Source organism: Furipterus horrens, unplaced genomic scaffold, assembly GCF_987537825.1.
Source record: "Furipterus horrens unplaced genomic scaffold, mFurHor1.1.pri manual_scaffold_2, whole genome shotgun sequence".
Classification (NCBI taxonomy): Eukaryota; Metazoa; Chordata; class Mammalia; order Chiroptera; family Furipteridae; genus Furipterus; species Furipterus horrens.
The window spans coordinates 143138324-143157523 of record NW_028327172.1 but is presented as its reverse complement, the minus strand read 5'-3'; the positions used below and the strand labels follow the sequence as shown (position 1 = coordinate 143157523).

General features: G+C 36.9%; 1 protein-coding gene across 2 annotated transcripts in view; it reads left to right on the top strand.

Annotated features, from left to right (window-relative positions):
* RSU1 (Ras suppressor protein 1) overlaps positions 1-19200 on the top strand; it is a 202520-nt gene that overhangs the window by 91775 nt on the left and 91545 nt on the right. For both annotated transcript variants that reach the window (XM_090268019.1, XM_090268018.1), the window contains exon 8: positions 10603-10735. In XM_090268019.1, the coding sequence (XP_090124145.1) occupies positions 10603-10735 (133 nt within the window). The remainder of the gene's footprint in view (positions 1-10602; positions 10736-19200) is intronic.

Here is a 19200-nt window from a genome sequence, read left to right as displayed (position 1 = left end):
GAGTGGGCTCTTGAGTTGTACATACATGTGGAGTATGGTTCAATTCATTTTAAGGAATGTCCTGATTAGCATAGAGGTTTTTCCCATTAAATGGAAGTAGAACATGCTTATGAAAACTTTTGTAAACCTAAATGGCCTAAAGCAAAGAAGCAATTACCATTAATTTATATGGAAATTTTTCTGAGTGTTCTCAGACCCCCAAAATAACAAACCATATCCTCTTAATTATATCCAGTTTTATGCTAAATTAAATATACTTATGAGATCTTTTGGGCTTTTCTGATACATTAGGACCCATCTTACTAATGGATGCACAAAATCAATAGAAATAAAGCACAGGTGCTCACAAGCATTGTTCAAAGCTGTGGTGTCTATTGCTGAGATGCTGAGTGTGGTTCCCAAGGAAGGAGCTTGGCTGGGCCACTCTTGCTCCTGGGCTCACATTCTGCCTCTAGAAGGCTCATGCAAATCAAACACCGAATGCTGTTTTCACTTTTCAGCCTTTTTATAAAAGTGAAAATCCTCTTCAGATTTCAGTCAGTGAAAACAGGTACCAATGTAGGTCTTTTCTTTTCTTTTTTTTTTTTTTTTCGCCCGACCCAATGTAGGTCTTTTCTAAAAGCAAAGTGGTATACAGTGAATGTCCAAAAAACAGGAGGTTACTTGTATTTGCCCTGTATTTGTCCTGTATTAGTGCATGTGGCATCTCAAAGTATAGATTTGGGAGCAAAGGGAGGAGTCTCAGATCTGCTTGGTTGTACACTTCTAACCAGTGCCATTGTGTGGTGCTGATATCATGGTGTGGAGGGAGATGACAGGAGATGGGAGTGAGTGGGCCATAATCCCATTGCCTCCCATTTATAGCTTCCCTAGAAAACAGTATTTGGAAACTGTCAGTAACATGTGAGGCCTCTCAAAAGTGCTTGTAATCAGCCACAGGCAGTTTGAAATGTGACTCATGGCCATTTCTTTGCAATAGTATAGAAGTTTCCATTTTTAAAAATACAAATTAAAATATACCACCCCGCCCTCAGCTGTCACACCCAGGCTTGGCACACACTGCCCTTAACCTTCCCCTGAGGGCTGCTTTCTCTGAGGCCCTACCCAACTCAAACCTATTCTGCCTTTTCCTCTGATCAAAATTTGCTCTGGGTAATTTCAAATCTTATAATTATGTAGTGATTTTCCTAAACAATTTTGAGTTAATGATGTTTTGTTTTTTTAAAAATAATGTCATGTTCAATATATAATTATTTGATATTCTATTCCTTTTGAAAACTGTATAAAAATAATTTATATAGTTTTAAATTTAGTTTTAATTTAAACAAAAAATTCCTTGGTGGTGTTTGACTTTTGAATAGGGAAGTGAATGTCTATATTAATCCACCCTGTTAAAAATATTCACTCTTGTCATGTTAATGAAGATACTATCACCCTAACCCGCTTTTCTGCCAGGGTATTTTAATTTAAAAAGAAAATTCTGGAAGCAACAAGGCTTTCAGCCCTAAGAAAATGGTTGATAGAATTGGATGATAGAATTGGGGGTGCGTGGGAGGGAGTTACGCTCCCATAGTATTCCTTAAGACATGTGACATTATTGAGTATTCCAACAATATCACAATACCTTTTTGTACTAGGAGAAAATGTGTCAGTGTCATGTACTAGAAAGACCCAGGCTTTGGATGAGCCAAATTGTCCTTTGAATCCTAGCTCTGCCTTTTACTGTTTATGTGACGTTGCATGTGGGCCTTAATGTCCCTGATAATTAGTTGTTTTTTCTTTTTTTTAAATGAGTTAATAGTAATACTTCCCATGCAAGATTGTTGTGGCTTCTTGAAATAATGTATGCAAAGCTCCTGAAGTGACATCCATACGTAATATGTGTTCAACAAATAATAGCAATTATGATGATGATAATGGCAAGCACTCGTTAGTTTGTGGGTTTATTTTTGATACCTTTAATAGAACTGCTAATAGTATAAAAAATTCAGATTTCTTTTTCCGTACTCTAAATAACTTTTAATGTATAAAATTTTGATTTTTCAAATATTTTTAACTTTATTGAGGAATAATTGCCCAATAAGATTGTATATATTTAAAGTGTACAGTGGGGTGGTTCAGTATGCATATACATGGTAGAATGATTACCAAGATTATTGTTATAAATAAATGGTGACTTTGCTAAGTGTCGTTGCTGGACCAGAAACATTGTCATCCCCTAATAACCTGTTAGAAATATAAAACTCTTTAGCCTCACCCAAGTACTACTAAATTGAAAACTGGGTGTTTTAGCAAAGCACCCAGAAAAATTTGATGCACGCTCAAGAGAACCACTGCTTTAGAAAATCTGGAAAACACAGAAAAGGATAGCTTTCATGACCCTGCCATCCAGAAATAACTAGTTAAAATTATGATTATATTTCCTTCTAGTCCTTTCTCTAGTCATATATGTGTATACTTATTTTTTAAAATATCATACTATATGAGTCTTATAGCCTACTCTTCAACTCAATATTATGTCATGATCATTACCCTGTGTCATTAAATTTTATGTGCAAACAATTTTAATCATATGGCTATATAATGTACCATCCTATGAATGTCTCATAATTTATTCACCAGTCCCTTAGATATTTGAACTGTTTCCAGATGTTCAAAAGAAACATAAGCAACAATGAGTTGAAAATTTATATTAATAAATTGTTGTGACTATTTATGATTATTTCGTTAGCATGAATGTATTACTATGGTGGAATTACTGACTCAAGTGGTATGAATATTTTTATAGCTTTTAATATATATTGCCAAATCACCTTTAAGAAAAGAGGTGCCAATTTGTATTCTAACCAGCAGTGTAGACAAAGTGTCCATTCCTGGAACCCTGGCCAATCAGGGGTTACAGTCCTTTTGAATATATGTCAATTTGATAGGAACATGTTCTGAATCTTAAATGATTTCTAGTCTTTGTATTGGCCTACACTTTTGTAGTCACAAACCTAAACAGTAGAAGCTGTCTCTTAATTATAAATGATGTTAGGGTTGTTAATTTCTAAAGTTTACTCTTCCAATACTGCCTGCCCCTCATCTTACAAAGACTCTACAACTTTGTTGAAAAGGTGTTGAAGCTCTTATGAAGAAGATGTGCTATGGAACAGGAATAACTAGACAACCTGGATGTGATAGCTCATGTGCCTCGGGCTTTAGAGATTAACTAAGGACTGGAGGGCCTTCTAGGGAGAGAACAACAAATTGTTTCTGTCTGTAGTATCACAAGTCAGTTAAGTAACACTATTACTAATATTACATATTGCTAGGGCGCAAGTTGTTGAAGGGGTCTGAGAAAAAATGTTCAGTAAATGCTACACTAGCAGAAAAAAATGTTTTATCATCATAAGGGGACCATCCTATACAGGTATACCTCAGAGAGGTTGTGGATTTTGTACCAGACCATTACAGTAAAGCTAGTGTTGCCATACAATGAGTCATAATCTTTTTGCTTTCAGTTTGTAAAAAATGCAGCATCTGTGAAGCACAATATAATGAGGTGTACCTGTATATGTTGAACTTCAACAGCTATGATGAAGGCTGGTTTGTGATACCTTTATTGATCCTAAAAAAATTCTAATTACTGACATTTATTCTTTGACCACATATTTATTTTAGCTTGTGTTGCATTCACCAGTGACTTCTCCCTGGGGTCTCCAGGACAACAGGACTCCCTTGGTGCTGACATTTCCAGCATCCCTGGTGGTCAGAAGGACATCCTGAACTTAGTCCCTATGAACAAGGGAACTTGAGTGGAATGGGGGTCAGAGTAAGGAGGTATACCCTGAGTACCAACTTCGGGAGGATTGTCTAGGCTCCTGCTGTTCATAAACCTTTCAGTCTTCTAGGAAATGAAATTAGTGTACGTAGATTTTATCTTAATTCTACTTTTGATCATGGACCTTTGAGAAGCTTATTAATGGGGGCCCTTTTCTCAGAAGAGTGCCACCATGCAAATTATTGTTCATACAGTGTCAGGAGGTTATTGGTTTCCTGAGCAAACCCTATTTTAGGCAACTTGGTTTCGATTATGTATTTTCTCTCCTTTGCAGATTTCACTTCAAATAATAATGAGTAATATAAAGAGTAGTATATATTTATGTAGTCATTGCCAGTTCACAGAATCAGTGTGTACAGTTTTTGGCTCCTGTTCACAATCCTGTGAGTTGTTACTCTTATCCTGACTTTGGTAGATGAGGAAACTGAAGCTCAGAAACAGCACAGAGATTTACCCAAAGTCTCTTAGTCACAAAGCCCATGAGTGTACTTGGGATCAGGAACCAGGTCCTTGACCAGATCCCTTGGGGACTGATTGAGAACTTCTATTCCATCTTACCCTGGAACACAGATACCAAGTAACCAAGAAGAGCATCACAGAGAAACTATGTAAAATGCTATTTTTCTTCATTGATAAATGGGTTTCTGGACCTGTTCATGCCATCATACACGTAAGTCGGATGCCATTTTTGTTGGAGCCTTTTGGCAGAGTAGTTTTTTAAAATCTTTTTTTATTTAACTTGTACTTTCCCTGCCTAAATCAGAAGAGTAACAGTTCACTTAAGTATGTTTTATAAAGCAACGATGCATTGTAATTGTTAAGTGAACAAAATGCCTGTTTAAAAAATGTGATGCCAGAATGACAGTGTGGCCTTGAATTCCCCACAGAATAAATTTGAGAGGTGTCATGAGACGTCCCAGCTCACTGTGATTGCACTGATGCTGCACAGACAGAAGCAGCCGCAGATCCAGCTTATCAGCCTGGTTAGGGCTTCATAGACCATCAGCTGCAAAGCATGCTTTTCACTGCAGTAGGGTCATGTCATTTGAAATAACATGCACTCCTTTGTAACTAATTAGTGTATGCCATGTATTTGGAATTTGCTTTTGATACTTTCTTTTCAATTCACTTTATTCTTTTTTAATTAAAAAAATAATCCATACTTGTAATCACATGGGATTTTCAAAAGAGAAAATAAATAGTTCACCCCTCATTCTGCTGTTCAAATCTCTGTCCCACCTTAATTTCCCCTCTTTGAAGAAATGAGTATTTACAATTAGATATGTGTCCTCTTCTTTTTCTTTCACTTTTTTTACATGAGATTCCTTTCTTCTGTATTTTTTTTCCAAAAATTAAATTATAGCTAACTTAGTATAGTTTGCTATACTAAGAAAAACCTTAGTTTTTCTTTTTAATTAAAGTGTAGATCTCTTTCAGAGTCTGTATAGGCAAATAAATTTATATCATTTATTTTAGTTACTGAATAACATTTTATTGTAAGGCTGTAGCATATATTATTCAGCTTCTCACATGTTGAACATTCTGGTTGCTTTCAATGTTCTGTTATTGCAAACATTTACTATTATAGTATACACATCATTTTGTAAGCCTTACGGTCATTTTCTACTCCATGAAATATGTTGCTAAAGAAATGAAAAAGTGGGAACCTTCCATCGTAAGCTATTATCTATAATCTTACACTTCTATAATTAGTTGCCTATTACCTAGTAATAAGAATTATAGAGACTTATGTGTAGAATATCTCTTTATATCTGGAGCAGCCGCAAATGTAGCTTTATTTTGTGCTGGAGTCATCTGTGGTTAGCTTCTGTATGTGGACTCACTGCAGAGCGGAGGTGATCATTCAGCTGTCATAATGCCCTGTCTAAACCCTTCCAGGGTGAGTAATTACCCGGGTTTGGGCAAAGCTAGTAATCTAATGATAGAATACCTAGTCAGCCAGTGTTTGTGGATTTTACCTTCTTAGACTGTGGCCTTAGATTTTTATGAGTGAGAGAGCCTGGCTTTCAGAGTGCATTAATTTAAAAAGTGCTTTGTGGCATTTTGGAATTAGGAAGGGAGGAACTCCTGCTTCGATGATGTGAAAAATTTGCCCAGACCCCCTCAATTGCTTAAAATGTTATCAATAATGTTACTGGCCATATGTTTCAGGATGTTGAATACTTAGAATTCTTAACTATGTAATTATGAAAATAACCAATTTCCATATGTGAAAATAAGCACGCTTATTAATGGGGCTGCAATTGCCTGCTGCATTCGGTCACATTTATAACTCTCAAGGAGAATTATTGTTTTCCATGATTTAGTGTTTATAAAATGTGTTCACATGGCAAAGTTTACTGTATATGAAGCATATATGGTCCTTTTCAGGTGATAAAATGGAAAATCCAATTTGCAATTGCAGAATAAGCCACTGAGTGATATATGATTTTCATAGCAGCATCGGTCAGAGGGTCATTGCTAATCACGGTGCAGGCTGGCTTCCCCTGTGTCCTGGGCCATCCCACTGAAGAGTGTGCATAGGGAATCTCTGTCTGGGAGCCAGCCAGCATGTCTGTAGATGCACCACTTTCTAGCTTATTAGATCCTCTTTGTCACAGTGCTTAATCCTGCTGCCTGATCCTTGTTAGAACAGCGCCGGAGTGCCGCTCGGGCTCTAATAAAGGAGATGGGTGAGGGCTCCTAACTAGACGCGCTGAAGCGTGCAGCCGTTTGGCGATTGCAGCCCGACTGACAGTGGGTGAGAGGCTTCCTGCATGTTATTACTTGAAAGGGAACCTACCTCCGGTAGCTGACAGATGAGCTTTTGCTGGGCAAAGGTAACTTGTTGTTAGGCCAATATGAGAAGGGTGTCATCTTTTCACACGGTATAATGGCCTAGCTTTACTCTAATTATATTAACCCTCTTCTGAAATGGCTGCATTCCAGGCTGGAGCCGAGTGAGGTAGGCAAGCCAGAGACAAATAGCTGGCTGGGAGGATTACGGCTGCACAGAAGCAGGTATTGTGTTCTCCACCAGTGACATTAAGTTAAAAAACAAAATAAGCATGCCCTATTACGCCAAGCCCGGTGATAACTCTGAAGAGGCAGAGCTTGGTTTGGCTTGCGCGGGTTCCATCTCAGTCATCTGTAATAGTCGCCTGCTTTAAGGTTTGCTGTGGACATTAAACACGGTTTTCCTGGTTCTTTGTTAAAAAGAAAACATGGTGTCAACGACAAAGCTATTGTTTTGGGTTCTTTTCTTCCCCTAGTGAATCTGAATCATTCTTTTCTATTAGGCTCCCTATTTCTGGTAGCTGTATGAAGCTCCTGTGAATGTGATTGTGTAGCAATGTTTGAGACTGAAATAAAGAGCCAGAATGTACAGATGAGTTTGAAGTGATTTCAGTGAAAATGCTCACGAAGAACCTGTGGGCCTTTCTGTGTCTCCCGACTTTTCAGACATCACTGTAAGACTCCTTTTCCCCAAAGGGAGTATGTCCGGCTTGCATCCAGCATTTCCCAACTGCCCCAGTTAGCAGGCATCATTAGCAATCCCCTACGCCTCTTATGTCTCCGTTGACAGCACTTTAATAGAGACATTGCTAAGGATTGACAGATCTCCGGGGGTTAGAGGCTTCAGACAAAGGGGCCCAGAGAACATGGCTGACCTTTCTTGGCATTATTCCCTTCAGTCTGTCTTCCATGTGTTGCCATCAGGGAGAATAGAATTTAGTACATCATTCCAGAAGACTATTACTCAAAAGGCTGCAGACTTAGTAAGAGACTGTTAATAAGTTAACAAGAGGCCATGTACATTCCAAAATGGGTATGTAGGTAGTTGGTAGTAAAATGTAGGCTCTTCCTTTCCATAGAAATATGCACCTGTACCTTAAGTTCAAGGATTATTATAACCTGCATTGCTCATAACATATCTGTACTTTGAATTATTGGGCCTGACTGGAAGGGAGCAGATGATGCAGTCTGGGAAAGAAGAGTCTTCTTTCTCTCACTGTCCCATAGAAGTTATCCCTGGACAGATTTTAACTAGCTGAGTCTTGTCTGTGGGGTCCTTCCTAGAGCCTTTTCGTGGCCCGTGTTGCTCACACACTGACCCAGGGCCCTGAATATATAGCAAGGTGAGAAATGCTCTGTGCTTCCTCCTCTTTCCTGTCTTCTTCCCCGGAGTAAAAGAAATCATATTCCCTTGATCCCCATCTGAACTAGATGTTAAGAGGAAAACAATCCATCTCAGTCATCTGAGTTAATTCATGGTGATGTATGAATGATGGGGAGTCCTGGCTGCATGTTCCACATATCAAGTCCTACCCATTAGAAATTCAGACTGTATTTCTCATTAGGATGACTAACTTTGGGGAATGAGGAGGAAAAATATTTAGGCACAAGGAGCCACTAAAAGGGAAATCCTCTTTGGTTAGGAATTGGTTCGTTTCTTTATGCAATTTATGCTTTTCATGGCTTTTTTTTTTTCTTATTCACTTTGAATTACATATATTTTCCCAAAGGCCTTAGTAATTTTTTCATAGTTGATTCCATGCAGGTGTCAGTGGGCAGGGTTTAGAGACAGAACGGTGGTAATATGTAAGCATAAGTTGTTAATTAGTTGAATGTTTTAGGAGATGTGCTCACCTCTAGTGCTTCCCCCACAGTTTACGAGTGGATTGCTGCAGCACAGTTACGGTCACTGGTGTATGGGCCCTTCTCTCAACGGCCATGCTTCTTGAAAAGAGTGGGCAACATATACACTGTGTATTTAAAACAGGACACTTTAGAAATACTCTTTTCTAATTGGAAGACTTTTCCAGAAATTTCTATTATGTTTATTTTTAGGAAAAGTAGAAATGGGAAAAATAAAAGTAATAAGAGAATGAACAATATGGAAGAGAGGACATAGAACATAACAAATGAGATCCTAAAAGGAAATAAGGACTAGAGAGGAACTTAAACAGAACAGTTTCATTGTTGTAAAGCTATAAAAACCCTCCCCAAGTAAAGACAGAAACAAAATAGACAGAAGGCAGCCCAGTGCTGGCAAGGTCACACACAGGTAAGACACCCAGCTAAGCAGACTAAGTGCAACTCTTGGATTTTCACTTGCCTTGAGCAGCTTTCTGATCTGTGGTTTAGAAAACAAAGCCCATTAATTTCTCAAGTGATTTAATATCTGACTAATGATGTTAACCATTAAGATGAAGAAATTGATATTATTGATAATCTTCGAGACAAATATATCTGCTTACTTTAGAACTTAACACCAACAAATTCTAAGTAACTTTGAAAAGATCATGATAAATTATTCCATCTTGATATTTGGTAATATCTGTATTCTTTAAAAGTATTTTATGAAATTATACTCACTTTTTTATTGGTCTTTCTCCATTTTTCTGAATAGTTACAAGTTCATATAACAAAAAGAAGATGGATTCAAAGTATCAATTCTTTTGTTTTAAGAAGAAATATATCATCATCCTAGTAAAAATATTCATTTGTTTTTATTTCTAAAGGTCACATCAGCTAGGCAATTTTGTGCTTCATGGTATACTTGAATCCCAGAATGTTTTCATTATCCGGAGTTATCTATCAGTTATGACAAAATTAGCAGTAGAACCTCAGAATAGGACAATATATTACTTTGGCTGTGACCTGGGAAGAACAATTGCTGAGTGTGTATAAAAAAGCCTTGGACTGTGGGTCAGAAGTCTAAAAAGAACTTCTGTAGGACTTTAGGGAAAGGCCTTTGGTGAGTCTGTGTCAAGTAAAACATTTATCTCTCTACTGCTTAGCTCCTCTGTCCTGGTCCCTTTTGTAAGCAAGCAAATTATAGGAAGCTCTTTCACACACTGCTTTCACCATGTTTGAATATACCAAAGAAACAAACAAAAAAAGAGTTAACTGATCATCAACAAATGGGTGACAACTTAATGGCTTTTTATGCTACCTTCATTAACTCATCCATGGTTGATCTAGGCTGATATGTAACCTGATAGCTTCACCAGACATTAGAGAAAGACTATGAGATTTGGAGTCAGAAGCCTTAGGTTCACATCCCCACTGACATTTTCTAATTTTTTTACTTAATTTCCCCACATTTCTATTTAATCATCTGTAAAGATGTTAATAACTGACCTCTAGGACTGCTGGAGGATCAAATGAGGAAATGCTTTGAATAGATAATTTATAAACTGAGAGGACTAGACAAACATGAGTTTCTGTTATAACTATGTGAAGGAGATCCATTGGGTGCTGAATCTGAGGTGTTCTTATGGTACCAAAGTAATGCAATAATAATTATATTTGGGCAATATTTTTATCTCTTCATTTATATTGTTCTTTGGCTGATGATAAAAGGTGGTGTTGATCAGATGGATCTAGATCAGATCAGAGAAGCAGTGATTCATGTTGTTAAGATAGAATTTCAGGAGGTTCTAATAGCACTTCTGTCTGTTTTGGATGGGGTCATTTTAGTCTCCTAAACAAATACCTAGGAAAAATAAAGCATATACTATCTTTGTTAAGAATTCCTTCCAGGTTTACTTTCTTCCTACCTCTTTCCCTCCTATCTCTCTCCTTCCTTCTTTCCTTTGTTCTTCATTTTTTTGGACTACAGTATTAATTGCTTGTGCACCAGTGCTGACTTGGGGTAAGACATTTTAAGAAATTCAAATCAAATGAACCAAACAGTACTTAGGATTATGTTGTGGTTACTGATCTGTGTTGGATGAAAAAACCTTCACCTTTTTTCTTCTCCATCTTTTCAGGAAACTTGGATCTGACTGGTCAGAAGCAGGTATTCAAAGCAGAGAATAATCCTTGGGTTACCCCGATTGCTGATCAGTTCCAGCTTGGCGTGTCTCATGTTTTTGAATATATCCGTTCTGAGACATATAAATAGTAAGTAGATTAATTTCCCAAAGTAGTACACTGGTTTTGTAACATTTGTCATTATGCCATTTCAGAACTGTCATGTGACATTGTCATCTTGGTGGCAGTTAGCTCACAGCATTTTTACATGTTTTATTAATAACGACATGTAGTAATGTCTTTTATTGATAGATTATTTTAATTGGCATTATGAAAGGGAATTTATACCAAGATTGTTTAGAAAATTTTTAAGGTGATGTATTAGTTGACTATTCATGACATTAAGGAAATTTGCCAGACACGTTAAGATCAGAACATACTGTTTTTCCTCCTTTGAATGCAAAGAATAACAGCTGTTATGAACAAAACTGTTAAGCAGTTTGTTTATAAAATGAGTAGAGAATACTAGGAACACATCATTCTAGTCTCTAAAAGTTTTTACTCTAGTGAGATGATAATATCTCTAAGAGAAAAAGGAAAGGCAGAGAAAGAGGAGGAGAAGTCAGCTAGCTTCAATCACAGCATCAGAATCCCTCAGCTTTTAACCCCAGGTCAAAGGCAGTTGTGGGGAGCCCGCCCATCTGCTGTTTTATCTTCTGTCATTTTCTCTTCATGCTACCGCCACATCTGTATTAAGATGATCATTTATCTTATGCTTTATTGAGCCCCTAATGCTGAAATCTCGTCACCTTTAGTTTTAATCAAATGCAATGACTTGTAAATATTCATAGTCAAGTTAATCTGTTTTTGCATCCTTTACTAACATTTGAGAATTTAACATCTCAACTGTTAGAAGAAAATTAGAGGATTGTTGAAGGTCACATTCATTTAGGAATCAATCTCTATCTCTCTCTCTCTCTCTCTCTCTCTCTCTCTCTCTCTCTCTCTCTCTCTCTCTCTCTCTCTCTCTCTCTCTCGTCGCATAAAAATGCCACACTCAACGTGACCTTCACTGAACCTGTGCTTGGGCAGTGAGTCAGTGCTGACTGACAGGGCAGGATCCCTTCTTATAAATGACCAGCTGTGGTCCTGCAGCCTCTTTCCCGGACTCCGTGCTCCTGGTCCCACAATTTAGGGCTTGGGATGCTCATATTTCCTATCTGATGGAATTAAGAGAAGATGAGCTCTGAAGAGTGATGGCATTAAAACTAAGTAGACTAAAATTGCCGAAATGATAGCATATCTTCGTATGTGGAAACAACTTGAATCATGGTTTAGAGTTTTTTAAAGGTAATACTGTGGCATTGACAATATATCTTAACACTTACATTAAGACTAAAATGAGAGAAGTCTAGGATATGTGTTATTGTTTTATAAGCCATAGTTATGTGTAAACTATAGATATCATTTCTTTAATTATGACTATAGTTCAACCTTGGGAATTGGCTTAGTTAATTGTGAAAATCTAATTGCAAATTAGCAGATTATTGTTCATTTTGTTCCTCTTAAATCATTAATCATTGCTGTCACCAATTTGAGATAGAGGTTTAATTATTTTGTTAGTAAATAGGGGGCTACTTAGAACTTGGTTTGTAGGGAATTGTTTTAGAAAACCATTCTGTATACTTTAACATATAGCAAAGTACACAAATGATCTCCTGTTAATCCAGAATTGGGAGAAATACTGTTTATTATTCTGGTGAACCATTTTTTGTTTTACCATACTTTAATTTATAATTTACAGAGAATTAGACTATATTCCATATGAAAGTGCTTCTAATTTTACTGCCATTTAAAAAGGTTAAGTTGTGATTTTTTTTAATTTTGTATTACCTTAACCATTATTGTGCAATTAGTCATCATTATCTGCTGCTATGGGTTATTTCTATTTATTTGATGGTGGTTAGGATTCTGAATGAATGAGAGGAATGTTGCTGTGATTGAGGTAATTGGTACATTATTTAAAAGGGTATATATGACACAACATTTTAATCAGTAACCTATTTGATGTGTATGTTCCTATGTCTATTACTGTCATCTTATATTTGGGAATCAGAGTAATCTAAGCAATATTTCTACTATCATACCTTTTTGTATTTGATTTCCTCTTGGACAGTTATATTATCTTTTATATAGTTAAATCAATATTAAAAAGCTTAAGTAAGCACAGGGGAGTCATTGTCCCCTTTTTAGAGGGACTAGTTCGTACCCTGCTCGTTGCTTTTAGAGGAGTGGGTGTGAGCCTCTGCTGGGAGAAAACACTTGGCATGAACTCCCCAAGGGCAGGAGCCTTTGTGGGGGTCACTGAGAGCTCTCCCCTTCTCTCCTTAAGGAAGAGAATGTTGACCACTTCCTATGTTTCAGCTTTTCGGTCCTTCATCCATTCTTCCGTGGTTATATTCACTCCTTTATCAAACATACTGGTCAAAACCATGGACTAGTAACTAAATAAGACAGTAAATCAGAGTCTTAGTCTTTTTAAAAAAATACTTGTATAAAAATGTCACTATATGTTTCACTGATTTTTAGAATGTAAGGTCCTCTTTTATATGAATATAGTAATATATACATATATATATATACACACACACATCTATTAATGTATATTAATTACATTGATTTTTAAAATTCAAGTTTCTTTTTTATATAAATGAAAAATTGTATCATCATGTAACTAGAACCCAACTGAATTTTTTTTTTAATGTTCTTAAGCAGCCACTTCATAATTAGAGGACTTGTAGTATCCTTTTCAGCTATTTGAAAAATAATATTTAATTAACAAATACTTGGTTACTTTTTAAGAGTTGTATATGTAGCAACCTTCAAGAAGGCAGTGTATTCAATACACTTATATTTTTTAAAAAGAGCAAATTTCACATTCACTACCTTAGTAATAATTTTCTAATGTAAAGCCTATAGTTTCCAGTCTTCACTTGTCTTTTCATATAAACTACAAACACCTCATCCAATAAAATATCTCTTAAAAAATATTTTATTCATTTATTTGTAGAAAGAGGGGAAGGGAGGGAGAGATACATCAGTGTGTGGTTGCCTCTCATGCAACCCCAACTGAATATCTGGCCTGCAATCCAGGCATGTGCCCCAACTAGGAATTGAACTGGTGACCCTTTGGTTCACAGGCCGGGGCTCAATCCATTGAGCCACACCAACCAGGGCTCCTTTAAAAATATATATATATATATATATATGTAGATCTTTAGACTTATCATACAGCATATTTTTAATTTTGTCTTCTTTTTTTTAAAGAAAGTTTCTAACCAGTTGACCGATTAGCTAAATGAAAATAGTAGAGTTTACCAGTATGTTTTATTTTCATTCATGTCTATAGTCAACTTTCACAGTGACCTTCACGTTCTAAGCACATCCTCAGAGGCATGAGTCTAGAGCAGTGACAGGCAAAGAAGATGGATTATCTGATCTCCAGGCTCTAATGGACTCCAAGCGGAGATGTGGAGTTAATGTTTAGGAAATATTAAAATACTGTGAGATGAATTAACTTGATGAAGAGATGGACTGTACAGCTATGTCAGAGGAGGTGCAGGTGGATGTGGCTGGGAGGTGTTGAGCTGTAGTTCTTCAGGAAATGGTCCTTTTGAGGACATTTTGAGCATTCATCATGTCTTCCTCAACATTTCTCTGGTGGAAATTACTCTGAGTTCTCTATTGTATGATCAACAAAGGGAATATACTGGCTGATATCATAGTATTGCCCATTTATTGTGAGTTATTCCTGCTATTAAAGGAAAATAATTTGCTTGGTCAGGTGGTTGAGGACCAAGTTCTATAAGCACATTATTGTTTTCAGGCTATTGTTGAGTTATATACTCACTTATTAATTCATTATTTGATAGTTCTCATCTCTTTGTATGACCTCTTTTATTTTTGTGAAGTAGAATTATGATAGAATAGTCCCTTCTTGCTAAGTTTTCAAAAGGTAGATGTTTTTTACCCCAGGAGAAGTCAGATTGGAGTCGGGATCCTTGACAAGATTCTTTGTGAAAGGGAGTAACTTACACCTTTCACATTTCCATCAAGGAAGGTGGATGGAAACCGCAAGCCATTTTAGAAGCTGACAAGTTAACTCTTAACCAAAGGAGAGGTTTGACAAATGTTAGGCTGAAACATGTCGGTTGAAAGAGACATTTGGAAAACAGGCGTCCTCATGAAGGCTGTAATTTGTGAAGCATAGCAGTCCTATTTCCATGGTGGCATAACTCAGCAGATGACTCTCTGTCATTCTTCCTGTCTTGTGACTTTCTTTTCTCCCTAGAGGGAGATGCCACAAACATGTGTGTGAGTGTGTGTGTGTTGTGTGTGTGTGTGTGTGTGTGTGTGTGTGTGGGTGGTTTTGATTTTTAGTCATAAATGAGGACTGGCCCTACTATTATTCATGTTTGTTAGTGGAAACATTTTAACAAAGTAATGCTTGGTGAATGGTGAACAATGATGAGGTAAATGCTGGTAATTTCTTTTCATTAGAAATCTAACAAAATAAATCATCCTGTTTGATTTGTAAGGAAAAATACTTTTATCTACTGGTTATTGTTTCTCAAGTTGTTTTACTTGTAGAATTAAAACTAAATAATATTTTGTTGTTTTCTGTGTTGTGTGCAAACCTATTAGAGGTTGTTATGGACATGAATGGGCTTTATTAAACAGCTAGTATATCCTCTAATGGCTTTTGAGTTAGTGGCCTAGAAGATCCTTAAGATAACAGATTTATCTGGTTTACGAAAAGGCTAGAGCATTTCAAGCTAATCTGTGATCCTATACATTTTATGACAGCCCTTTGCAGAAAGGATTTATTCTAACCAAAACTGTAAACTGCAAGATTTTCTGGTAAAGTATAAATGGGTGCACTGAGCTAGCATATGGTTTTATAAATATGAAGAAAGGATAGAGGAGAGGGTTCAATTGCCAAGATCTTTCCAGCAGTGAGTGAATTTTACATAGTGACCATTTGTATGCAGAACAATGTAGACTTTTGTCTTTCCTATATCTGAAAATACTCAAACCAGAGAAGAATAGTATTTCTTTATAGTAGACATGATAATGAAGAAAGAATTTGTTTTTCTAAAACTTTTGATGTAGAGAATTTTTTTTTTAAAAAGTTGACTATATTGTGTTCCTGGTAATTTATATATCCTTTATAGATACTACACATGTATATTTTGGTTCCTTTTTTAAGCTAATAAATGTTTTATTACATTCTTCCATAATACAAAATACGATTCAAATTTTTGACATCTCTGGACCTATTTGTATGCAAATATGTTGTGTATAACTGACATTGCTAAGAAATACCTAAGAGAAAAGGTAAGCCCATAAAATGTTATATTTTGGGTAGTATTGTGTCATAGCCCTTATTTCATGTTCACTTTTAATGGTGAAATTGCCTTGCATTCACTTTTTCTCCAGATAGTATATTACCAGTACATAGAGTTGAAAATATTTATTTTGCTATTGACAATATAAGTCAAGGTGTAACAGCAGCTTTTGATCTTTGACATAGTCACTTGATTGTTCCTCAATGTGGCCATAAGCTATTAATTGCCCTGGTAAATTAATACTTTTGCTCTTTAGGTAACAGGAAGAAAGCAGACTATTTGAGGAAGAGTATACATAACAGTTTTCTACCTCTTTCAAGATTTTTTTACAGTTAAAAACATTTTTGTTTTTCTGCTTTTGAACTTATTTAGCACCGTTATTTAGATAAACTTCACAGATAATTAGTATTTTTCCTTTTTCTGTATGCATTTTCACTATTTTTTGATGTATAAAATTTTTACAAGCTTTTGAAACTTTACTTTTCTATAATTTTATAGTTCATGCAAAATGCTTCAGTTTTCAAAGTAGCAGGTGCTTCCGGAACATTTGACATTTTCATTGTACTTGGATTCTGGGACAATTACAGTAGGGAACCTCCACCCTCCCCACCCACCCCCAAGCCAAACCTATGAAGGTCAAAGGTAAACCCTGTTAGGCTTCAAAGACCAGCTCCAGGAGGCAAGCTTGTATTCCTGAGGGCCTGTAAGAAACCCCATCTTATACATATTCTGGAACGTTGTTGACGCCAATGTACATTAGGAACAAAGCCAGAAGTGGAAAAGGTTTCCTCATGTATCCACCTGCATTCTCTGGCCCTCCAATATGTCACGCCTCAGGCACCCTGCTGGCCTGCGAGCTCTGCAGGGACCTGGTGGGATCAGGCTGGACCAAGGAGCAAGAGCTATGTCAGTGTTGCTGCATTTACATCACTGACTTGTGCAAGAATCATTAAAGAGTTCTGAATAACTTTAGGGGGACAAAAGGAAAACCAACATGCTGCTGCAGCAAAGGGAGAAGAGCCCAGTTGTGCCTATTCTGAACCTTGCTCTACAAAAGGCTTTAACTTAGGACTGAAAAGAGAATGGCCTTTCTCTGCCTCCCTCTGCCCTTATCCCGCCCCGCACCACTCTGCGTTGACTGTCAAGCTTGCATTAGGCATGTTTTGCACAGCCTCTAAGGTACAGTGTGATACATTACAGTATCAGTTTAAGGGAAATAGAATATAATTTGTCCCACTTAACAAAAAGAAAATAAACAAAGGCTAGACTCAGTCCAAACTTCAAAAAGGAAGTGTCAGTTTACTTCCCCTTCCTGAGAAGCTATTGTGAGTTCCATTTTTAGATGCTACTCATTTGATATCATCCTATTGAACTATTGAATATCAATCTACTTAATAAGATGAAATTGGTCAGTGCTACATATTGATAACTTTTATTAGCTCCCAGTAATCTTCAAAAATTCAATGCCTGATGCTTTCTATCCATCTAAGATGAGTTATTGCCAGCACTTGCTGTTTTTATTTGAGAGATAAATTAACAACTGGCGCTCTTATATTCAAACAAAATATTTGATTTTTATTCTTTATACAGTAGTATCTTGTTTTATTACATGCTGACAGTTTATTGAGGTCTTGTCTCTTATTCTGGTTGGGAATTGTTGGACAGTGGTTTTGTTGTTTGTTTTGGTTTTATTTCTATTGTTTGACAGTTAAGGGTTCTTACCTATTTTCAGATATTTTGGTTTATAATGCATAATACGAAAGGAATTTTAATCAGCTTTGCTAGATAAAAAGCTTAAAAGTGATTTCTGTTCATAGGCATTTGCTGATGCCTCAATTTATTCATCAAACATTAATAACTTCACATATTTATTCTGTTGTGCTTGTACATTATTTCATGTGTTTTTAAGACTCATGGTATAAAAGGTTTGTGCTGAAGAAAATAATTGTTTCCCACTATAATAGTTAATTTTTAAATAGTCTCACTTGAAATATACAATTCCATCACCTTCAGAATGGATGGACATTTTATTCTTCATCCTATTAGATAATGTTTGTTTAGCAAGTAAATACATCATTGTTGAGTGTTGCTTGTTTAACATGGCCAGTGTACTAAGGAAGCTCTGTGGCTTGTTTTTGCCCTTCTGGGATCTAATTTTGAGTGGTTAAGCCACTCAGCAGACATATATTGTGTCCCAGTTCTAGAGGCTGGAAGTCGGAGGCAACATGTCTGCAGGGTGTTGTTTTCAGAGGGCTGTGAGGGTAGGATCTGTTCCGGGCCTCTCTCTTTGGCTTGCAGTTGGCCCTCTTCTTCCTGTGTCTCCATATAGTCTTCCCTCTGTGTGTGTCCGTCTCTGTATCCAAATTTCCCTTTTTTTAAGGACATCAGTCATACTGGATTAGGGCCCACCCTAATGACTTTTGTTTAACTTGATAATTACCCCTGTAAAGACCATATCTTCAAATATGGTCACATTTTGAGGTACTGGGGGTTAGGACTTAAAAATGATTTTTTGTGAGGGTGGGGGGTGGGGGGTGGACACAGTTCTAACCCTCAACACTATTGTTTCCCAAATGCCCAGAAGTAACATTCACTTTCTATCAGTTTGTCCCACCACTTGTCTTTATTCTCTTCTCCCATAGTCCCCACAGTTTCCTGGGCAGGCAAATTCTGTTTATCAGTGACTGTGTTTAAATGCTCTGTAAGACTTCATCGCCCACCCCAACGCCAACCCCTCTCTTATGTGCTTGGCTTTCAGAGTTACATGTTCCTCCAAAACATGCAGTTCACCACTGTTTCATTTTAAGAACACACTGGATAAGCTTTTGTTCTTGGGAGAGGTGTCTCAATAATGTTATTTTATATTTTCTTTTAATAATGTTAAAACAGAAGCTGGTTAGAATTTGAAGATCCCTTGGGAAGGGAAGGCACTTAACAGAATCCCCTGCCACACTCTCCTTGGCTAGAGAATTCAAGAAAGCAGGGTCACGTGGGCACCAACCATGGACTCCACGTTGTTTTCTCTCACAAGAACCAGTGTAGGGCGGACGCAGCCTTTGTGATTGCTTCTTAGGATGGAACCCCCACTAGCAGGCTTGGACTGTCCCTCTCTGACTTTGCTGTCCTCAGTGGTAGCTACTGGTGTGTTGCTCTGTAAGATGTGGAGTCAGGGATTTCCTGTGTCGTGCTGGAGTTCCAGTAACCACA